The following is a 10,202-nucleotide window of genomic DNA, read 5'->3' on the forward strand; positions in this document are numbered from 1 at the left end:
CAGTGCCCCCTGGCATCCTTTGAACGCCCCCGTTGAGAACCCCTGTTCTAAACCCATATGTCTTTCTTTCATTCATGGAACACAAGAGAAGAAATTCTGAAGAATGTTGATGCTGCTCTTTTCCCATAATGCTCTTTTCCTATGAAAGTTAATGGATGCTGAGGTTGTCTGTCCCTAACTTCAACTTTGGTGTTCCAGAATGCATGAGGGTGAATAAGGGGCCGTTCAGAGCAAACACGTCCTTGCACTTAAAAAAGCTGATGCAGTGCAATGAATAAGACAGAGGGCAGGAGTCTCGAGACATTTTGAAGTTGAAGACATGACGAAATTGAAATTGAGCCACGGAGCAAGTCAAAGAAGTCTGTCAAGCACATGTTTACATAAAAAGTGCAGACTGATGTATGGGTAGTAATATATAATGACAATTTCCCTTAACATTTTGCCTAATTTTACTGTTGTATGAAATGTACTTGTTACATAACAATAATAATAAATAATAAAAAATATTTAATTCTATTTTATTTAATATTTTAATCAGGATTTGGTTTTGAAGGATGGTGGACATGTAGGATTGTGATTTCACCCCTCTATCAAATTTCTAACTGGTTAAACTGATAGTTACAACTCCCTCCATGTAACAAATCCTCCCTGGCCCCCTTACTCACCTGAATCAGAAATATCGTCCCAGTACGGAGAATCAAACTCGTACTCCGCCATCAGTATTTGCTCAAAGAGTTTAGAGTCATTTTCATCGTAAAACGGGGGGTAACCACACAACCTGGGGAGGAAAAAGGAACTAAATATTTCAGTTTTCTAACCTCCTGTGCTACAGACCTCTTTCTAAACAATGGAATGTAAAAACAACTGCAGTACTCACAAGATATAAGCAATAACTCCAATAGACCAGCAGTCCACAGCTTTACTGTAAGGCTTCTGTGCTAACACCTCTGGTGCTGAGATACAAAAGGAGAGAGGACATTCAGATTCACACTAATTGCAATTTAGTGAGCAATTCGAAAGCCCAGTCGATTGACAGCCCTACCCACATAACCTGGCGTCCCACACGTTGTGGACATAATGTCGTTGGCCGCATCCTCCATCTTGGAAAGCCCAAAATCACTTATCATGATCTTGGACTCTTCATGTGGGTTAAAATACAGCAGATTCTCTGGCTATCAGGAGACAAGAGAAAGAAAGATAAGGGGGAGAAGTCAGAGAGAATTATTTACTACTTATTGTTTCCTTAAGAATTAGAAATGTGTGGTCATGGTGTGTGGGAACCTCTTACGTCCGTTCCTTGTTTCGTTTGGCTGCAACTGCTCTTATATAATGAAACTTTATGCCTCTGTATATTGATTTGTTTTGAGTACAAGTGAAACCATCACCTTTAGGTCTCGGTGGACGATTCCCAGTGTATGCAGGTAGTTAACCGCATCCAGGACCTGTTTTATTAACGCGCTTGCGTTCTGCTCAGTGTAAAAGCCTCTCTCCACGATTCGATCAAACAATTCACCACCTGACACACTGAGAAATAAAATACATTTGTGCTTAAAGACCCTGTGAATCCAAGCACATAACAATACTTGCGTTCACTCCCTCACCGAAATGTGAACCTGCCCGGGCAGAGCACATATACAGGCAGGGACAATTTGATTATTTTTGTTTGACTTTAATGTGAGATTTTATCATTTGAAGATTTATGTATAGCACTATTTAGGCTTATAGCTCACTGTGCACTTTATTTACTGCTATTTTGCGGTTAACCAAATGTTAAAAATTGTAGCTGTGCACATCCCTAGTATTTCCTATTAAAACCAGAAACATTGGGCAGGACAGAAATTTAAAAAGCCTCTACTGACCCATTTTTTTGAACAGTCTTGGTTCCAGAAGCAGTTTCCCCATTCATTTTCTTCCATAGGGATTTCACAAAATCATTCATAAAATAGTTCCAAGCCATGAACCAAACCAACCAACAAATCAGTAATACATACGATTCCAGTGGTTATATCCATGTCTTCAGAAGCGATATGATAGGTGTGTGTGAGAAACAGATCAATATTTAAGTCCTTTTTAATGGAACAGAAACAGAAAATATTGATCTGTTTCTCACACACATCTATCATATCGCTTCTGAAGACATGAATTTAACCACTGGAGTTGTGTGGATAATTTTTATGCTGCCTTTATGTCCTTTTTGGAACTTCAAATTTCTGGTCACCATTCACTTGCATTATATGGACCCACAGAGCTGAGATATACTTCTAAAATCTTAATTTGTGTTCTGCTGAAGAAAGAAAGTCATACACATCTGGGCTAGCATAAGTGCGAGTAAATTATGCAAATTTTCATTTTTGGGTGAACTATCCCTTTAACGTCTTTAATCAGGAGAATGAACAACAATCCCATGAAGCATTAGCGAATGCTATAATACAATTCAAATCGATGGAAATATTTAAAACTACCTATTTCAAGTTTTGATTACAAGTACCAGTATATTTGAATTTTATTGCAAAATATCCAGATATGTGCAAATATATAAGTAGTTTAAGAGTGTAGGGACTCCGACTCGATTGCGTCATTCATAGTGTGTCATGCAAGGATACGGTCACTGCAGAGCTCTTTTGTTGTGCTTTTGATTGACCGCGATTCTCTGATTGGTTGATTATTTCCCTTTAAGATTCAAGGATAGTTTAGTTCTTAGCCAGAAATTCCACAATTAAACATTATTTATTTAAAAACAATGATAAAATATTGCACACCGATGGCTTCAATAGAAGCATATACTATCTATGAAAAACCTCTGAGATCAAGGTAGATCTGTCTTTAGAAATGTGTACGTTTTTGGTAAAATCAATCCCCCATGTAAAAAGTAAATGGGATTTATACTTCCAGAACCACACTGTTGGGCTCTATATGCTTCAGTTACATAATAGCCATAAACCATGTTACTGGGTTATGGGTGGTATTAGGGGAAGGCAACTATTCCACCTGACATAATAAGCCATAGATTTTAAAATAAGTAAACAAGATGTGCAAGCAAACCAACAACAGCTACTACTCACAGTTGCATGATTAGATATAGATGACTGGGGCTCTCGTAAATGTCTTCCAGAGACACTATGTTCTCGTGCTTGATCCTAAAAAGAACAGAAAGAATATTTGGTCAGATACAATGAGTAACAGCCAAGTAGCGAATGCCCTCGAGTGGATTATGAAGGCTTTGTTTTGGCTGATGTTGGCTCCCATCCATACAAATGCAATGGTACATCAAGAGCAAACCTACGCAATTCACAGAACTTAAACTAGATTGTGTAAAGTGAGTATTTTTGGAAATTATATAGAACCTAAAAATTATATTAATGATATTTATGCTATTTAACCTACAATTTATATTAAGGATGAGCGATGAGTTGAGAAATTCAGGTATCACTTATGTTTATAGCACAGATTGTGTTGGAAACGCTATATGCCGAAGTAGTTAAAAAATAGATCTTAAAAAAAAATCATAAACTAGCTCTTTATGATGCAATGATTTCACTAGCATCATCGACTGTGTAAGACAACGTTTTGACTCCAGCTGCATGCTGCATTGTTTTTATTTGCCTGCTGAACATCTTTTTACCATGACAACTGCAAACCTGCGCTCTGCCTCAACGTGAGATGAATAGCGAGGTCTGCGGCGGAGGCCGTATGAATCATTTGTACAGCCTTTAAAATGCCTTTGACAGAGACAGGTAGGAGCCAGCAAAGGTAGGAGGCTATGAGGGGCGTTTCACAAAGACTGAGTCATCTCCCGCACGGTAACAGCAGCTTCCTTTGAACTTTAGCTTGAGCTGCAAGATGTAATTGTGTAAAACATTACATTTTTCTTCATAATTACAGACTACTCCAAATCTACCTACCATCTTTTGGTACAAGAGACATATTTATGTGCTAAAAGTAACAGCACCAGTCATTTGTTTTTATTTGAGAAAGACTTAATATAATATTGAGTTAAATACAAGGAGTGAGAATGTTAAAATCTCCCCTGTTATTTATTTAAAGCCAAAGTCTAAGAGTTTATAATAATTTAAAAGGGGTTAAACCCCTTTATTAAAATATATTGATCATCGGGTGTCAAGAACAGTCTTCAGCTATAGATACATCATGAAGTTCATTGCGCATTATCATGCATTCTTTTTCTCAGGCAGAGGAACTCTGAGCATGTGTGTTTCTTCAGAATGTGACTGAAGAAATTGTTACAATTGCCTCGATCTGCCCTAATGCATGTTGGCTATTTTTAGGTTTTTCAGTTGCTTTTTGAAAACGTACTTCCTCAGCACTGCAATCTCGTTTTCTATTCCGCTCTCTTTTCCTCTCAGTGCTTTTTTTGGGATGCATTTCACCGCGTACATCGCTCCTGTGGTCTTCTCTTGAGCCAGGACCACCTCTGAAAATGCCCCACTGGAAAAACAAAAACATTACAGAAAGAAAATATACAGTTAGTGCTTGATTGTTTTGGAAAGGAACAGACAATTTTAATGCCATTCCAAACCTGTATGACTCTCTTTCTGCCTTGGAACACAAAAGGAGAAATTCTGAAGAATGTACTGGTCACTGTTTTCCATGCAATTGCAATGAATGGTGACTGGAGCTATCATGCTTCAAAAAGGATAAAAATTATCATCTCATTTTTTCATCCAAGTCATCTCAAGCCATATAATAGCTTTGGATGAGAAACAGACCAACATTTGGCTTATTCACTGACAATATTCCCCTCTAGCGAGCTGAGAACTTAAGAACCGTTATGGCCGTATTGTTGAGTCAGTGAGTTAAAATTGAGAATGGGATCAGTTCAATTCAAGAACAAATCATTCCTACCGGTTTTGTGAAACACATCGCTATAAACACCTGTTCGCTTAAAAGGGTCTATGATTCATGACGACATACATCAATCACAATGTCATTGTGTTACTGCATGACATTAAATTGCAACAAATTCATAAAAGACAATGCAAGAGGGAAGCAAATCACTGCAATGTTTCCCCCAGATGCAAACACAACATTTCGAGCAGAATTCTCTGTTATTTTTAGTGGACTACCTATTTTAAAGGAGCTTCAAATGAGTCAGATTGTGTCTGTGCATGTTTATATTAGACAAACTGAAAAAGATCTGAAAAGTTCTTGTGCTTGTGTATGTATCCGCTTTTTTAAGTTTTCTGCTCGAAACCGGCAAAGTTTAAACTCTTGTTTTAGCTCAGCGGTTGATTGACAGGTGAGGGGTGGCACTTTGCTGTTGTCCAGGATGCATCAGGATGGCATGCACGTGCACACATAGACATCAAAGGGGGCTTGAGCACCTGTCCTTTTTTTTCCTCAAGAGAAAGTGCCCTTTTTTCTGGGGTGCTTCTGTTTGCGCACAGCTTCCCTGTAAAACAAACATATTTATTGAATAAAAAATCTAAATATCAGGTTGGGAGATGAGACTTTGTCGAGTTCTGATACCCTTCCTCCCTCTCTCTCTCTCACCCTCTGCATCTCCGCGCAGCAGTGCAGCACACAGCTCCAATCCCAGTTGTGTTTTTTTGGCTTGTGTGGAGGTGAGTGTGATGAACAAAAGACTAGGCTACCAGTGCCTCGACTTTACAGCTAATTAGCCAGAAAACAAAAAAACTTGTGTCTTGCTAACATGCATGACTCTTGAGCTACTAGCTAATTTAATAAGTTAGTAAAAATAATAAGTTTGACCAATATCATGGCCATACAGGTTAATGTACTGTACTTAATGGAGACACTACAGGTGAAAACAGTAAAACTGGTGTCTAATAACGTCATCACAATCACAACATTGATATGCAAATTAGGTGTTAACTAATTAAAATGCGCTAATTTGCATATATATAACAAAGCACTGCAGGTGAATAGGATAAACAAAATAACTAATGGTCAAGACCTTTCTGACCTGCAGTCATTTATTATAAATATGTACTTGAAACTAGTAGCATTGAAACATTTTTATTGTGGCATAGTATCATTTGCTGTTGCCACAATAAAAAAAATCTGTTGAGAATGAAACAATTGCTTGAGTGCAAGGGAATTAAAATAAATTGGTAAGGAAGTCAGAGTTGTGTTAATATATTTAAGGTTTTGTTAAAAAATTATTATGAGAAGTGCCCTTTTTTTCCCACTTGAGCCCCTGACACCAAAATACCTGTGGATGTCCCTGCAGGACGGATTAGCGTTTGCACATCAAATGTGATGTGGTCAAATGTGTTATCTTCATTTGTGGTTTTTCATTTTAACGTAAAATGTTCCTTTAATATAGACATGAAACGGAGATAAAATAAGGTCTTTTATAGCTTATATGCCTAATTGGAACTCATTGTAGCTGTCAAGGTTAATACATATATAAATACACACACACACACACACACATTAACTTCTCCAATTCTTTAGGGATATCCTATGATATGCACTATGTGTAATCAGTTAGCCATTGCGGCCTGTTGCTAAGCCTATATTGGTCACTGAAAATCCACTCTAATCCCCTGACACACAAACACCCCCCGGAGCGATACACAAAGCTTGGAACAAAAGTGCATATTTCAGTCAAAGGGTTTCCTGAACCGTTTTATTAAACATAGGGCTTGGTGCCTTGCCAAAACAAAGCATTTGTCATCTGTTTCTTAAACTGTACAGTTCAACGCTCATCTACGACTGAAACGAATGAAGACCCTCAGGTGGCTGGAATTGCAGTGACTCTTTGGCCAATCGCCAAGTAGGTTCTGTACTTTGTAAACTATGTGTTCATTTGAAAGTGTGAGATTGCAGTGAGTGCAGCGCTCATCTCTGCTAGGATTAAAACTGGCAGAAAAACGACAGAGTGTGGCCAGAGTGTATTAAAAATCACATTTGACACATGTCATTTTAAGGAATTCAGACACCTTTTACATAAATCTATCAAAAGATCATAAAGGTATATATACAAAGAACAAATATTTAGGCATAAACAAGATTAAGTTGCTGGTAGTGTAACCAGTCCTGCTTTACCTTCTCCGAATGGAATCGGAAAGGCATCTCTGGCATGGGAGGCAGGCACGCTAACAAGGAGGCTAAAGGCTTCAGCCTCTAGCATCAGTCCCTAGTGCTCATCTTGAGGCCAGAGGAGTGAGGTTTATACACACTGCACAGCACGTACCAGCTGGCTGCCATTAAACTTACCCCCCTAAACCTCACTCCCATCTGGGTCACGGCACCAATGTGTCCATACCTGCTTAACCTGCTCCGAAAGGCATGTCCGGTATTGGAGGCAGGCATGATAACGAGGAGGCTAAAGGCTACAGCCTCTAACATCAAACGTTAGTGTGCCTCTTTAGGCCAGGGGAGTGAAGTTTACACATGCTGCACAGCACGTACCAGCTGGTTACCTTTACACTCGAATGCCATGACGTTGCTGTGCGGTTGCTAAGTTGTCCTGAGTGGTTTCTAGACAGCCTGATCTCATGAAAATTCTGTTACTGTGGTGAAATATGTAATTTGGAAAATTACATCAGTTGGACTATTACACATAGTTCAGAGGTGAAATGCCCACTGTGTGGCACCAAAAGTGCATTATATTTTCTCCCAAACATTCAAAGTTATCGTTTTACTCATGATTTGTGTAAAAAAGTGATGAGAGAATAAAAGTTGTTGTTGCAAAAGGTTTATTGAGAATAAAAGTCATTGTTGCAATGCCTCTAGTATTCACTTCATCAGGAAACTGCAGCAATAATAACAAGGAGCCATGTAAAAATGATTTCGCAACAATGAAGGTGTAGTAACCTGCTTTTTTGAGACCATATTCTGGCCTCTAGATATGGCTTGGGTCCTCCTTTAATGCAAGTCTATGGGATTTCTGAGTGAAAATTGTAAGCTTGATCTAAAAAGAACACATATCCTCAACAAGCAGAACAATTTTAGGTGTCATCCATGTCCGTAGCACAAAATGAATACTTAGGGTTAGGGGTTTGTTAAATATGCACGAATGATCCATGGGTGTGCCTTCTGAGCCATCAATCGAACCAGATAAGCAGGTGAAGTTTCATGTCAGATAACCGACCAGCAGTAGAGGAACTCGTTAAAGCCACAGGAAGTAGTAGTTCAAGGAACTCAACATGACAAATGTGTATCACACCTAGAGGTAAAGACTATCAAAGCATGACTGTTCTTTTTCTAACTTCGCACGGTGTTTCACTATGGGAATCGCTTAGGGCGTGACCACTATGGAAGCTCCTATGACACCACGTCTCTCCTTGACAGACAGGTTGACCTGTGACCAGGCTACTCCCCACCAATACCTCCCAGGTCGAACCCTACAAAAGTCATTCGCTCTTTCTTCCCATGAGGGACTACAGCAGCTCTCTCAGCACATCTGGATTTTTCGCTGATTTCGCTTAACTGTTCAACGGATGGACTGTCATTGGAATCTGTCACCGTACGCAGGTCGGTTGGATTGGATTGTGTTGAGTGGACAACTTTTAAAAGTTGAGGTTTTTAGCTGTTTGCTCAGCTAAAATGTAGAATAGTGTCCGCATCAAGGCGCGCTATTCTCTCAACTCCAGGCTTAACGCATCAAGGCGAGCCTTTAACACTAACAGGCTAGCATGTTGTGATGAGTCTTGGGAATATAACTTCACTCTTCAGCCATTATGTCGATGCTCATCATCCCCAGCAAAGGGAATGAGTCGAAGATCAGACTGGTGCATCCCACCAGTGTCCATCATCATATGGAGCTACCATCTTGGGCAGGGACCCTCACCCTATGTGTATCGTGTGTATGGTCCCAAAGCACACTCAAACGTTGTTCACGGACATACAAACATGTGTCCACTAAGCATCAATGCCAGGGAAAATGTTGTAAATATGGCTGAGAGTGGTGGTGGCTACCCAACAGGACCCATATCTTGTCTGGAGCTACTGCAAACTATACGGCTACTGACCATCAAATTTGAGCTACTACGAACTGGGCGGACATGATGGAAGTTATAGCTGTTTACACAGATGCCAGTAGTCTACTCATATTAATAATTATTTTAGCGACTCAATATTAGGCTAAAGTAAGCAAATATGCACGATTTATTTTATTGGCATAACAGCAAATTAAATACTATGTAGAGAGCACTCTTTGCTAACGCAGCAAAATAAAAAATAACATAAAAAACAGAACAGCTTGGACCTGCATACTCCATTAAAGTGGTCCCGCACATATAGGCTTATGTCATGTAGTTGATTTAAAGCTATGGAAATTAAAATAAAATCCAGTGGAGAAAGTCTTCTTCACAAGCCCAAAGAACGATGATGAAAATATTTTCAGCCATCTCCATGCTGGATTGTTTCAAGTTTGATTGGATAGCCTATTTTGGCTATTGATATAAATGTGAATGCCATTATAATCTAATAAATATGTATTAGTGTAAGAATTGCACTACGTTATTTTATATTTGTTTTGAAATGTTAAATTCTTTCAGAAATAAAGACAACCCACGCAGTGACTCAAGTGAATTATGTTTATGATGAATTTGGCCAATGCCACTGATCTACAGTTCCCGCTAGTAAGTCAAGTTTGTATATGAGGTGGGGGAACTGAGACAGTTTACTGGCCAGGGGAAGGCTACGCCTAGCCCATCCTTACACACCTGCAGCCTATGCTTACAGGTCAAACTTTTGGAACAAACTAGAGGTCGATGACGCTGCTCAATGTAGATTACAAAATCGTGAATGCATGATAAATACTCACGTCCCGAGGATCTCCTTGAACTCAAATATCTTTCTGATGTCATCCACTTGCTTTTTCCACGATCCATTCACAGATTCTTCGCTTCCCCTGGCCATAGTGCTTCCAGGTAGTAGAGTGATCCCTCCAAATAACCTTCTTAACGCGTAAATGTTTTCAACCTTTAAGCAGCCGCTTACATGAAGAATTTCGTTTCAGCCCGACCGGTACAGCTAAACAGAACGGTCGGGGATTTACCGACGTACTCGCGACTCTTTTATCCAATCCAGTCGACTTGCTGCGGTTCCCGCATCATTGACTCACGCGTGTAGAGGTGAAGCGCGCTGGCTAAACCAGTCAAAGATCTAACAAACCAGCAGATGTGTTATTACGTTAAGGGATTCAAAGTAGGGCTGATTGACAATGGTGCGACTGTTGTCCGGTAAATAAACGGTGAGTCTGCGTGACCGGA

The 10,202-nt window shown here is 39.5% G+C and overlaps 1 protein-coding gene across 2 annotated transcripts in view; it reads right to left on the bottom strand.

The window, feature by feature from the left end:
- The window catches only part of LOC127640529 (calcium/calmodulin-dependent protein kinase type 1D-like), a 16,485-nt gene extending 6,283 nt beyond the window's left edge, over positions 1-10,202 (bottom strand). For both annotated transcript variants that reach the window (XM_052123144.1, XM_052123145.1), the window contains exons 1-7: positions 9,755-10,202; positions 4,312-4,443; positions 3,063-3,137; positions 1,386-1,524; positions 1,043-1,172; positions 878-953; positions 666-778 (exon numbers count right to left, since the gene is read on the bottom strand). In XM_052123144.1, the coding sequence (XP_051979104.1) occupies positions 666-778; positions 878-953; positions 1,043-1,172; positions 1,386-1,524; positions 3,063-3,137; positions 4,312-4,443; positions 9,755-9,849 (760 nt within the window). In that variant the 5' untranslated portion in view covers positions 9,850-10,202. The remainder of the gene's footprint in view (positions 1-665; positions 779-877; positions 954-1,042; positions 1,173-1,385; positions 1,525-3,062; positions 3,138-4,311; positions 4,444-9,754) is intronic.

This window comes from Xyrauchen texanus, chromosome 49 (assembly GCF_025860055.1).
Source record: "Xyrauchen texanus isolate HMW12.3.18 chromosome 49, RBS_HiC_50CHRs, whole genome shotgun sequence".
In the NCBI taxonomy this organism is placed as follows: domain Eukaryota; kingdom Metazoa; phylum Chordata; class Actinopteri; order Cypriniformes; family Catostomidae; genus Xyrauchen; species Xyrauchen texanus.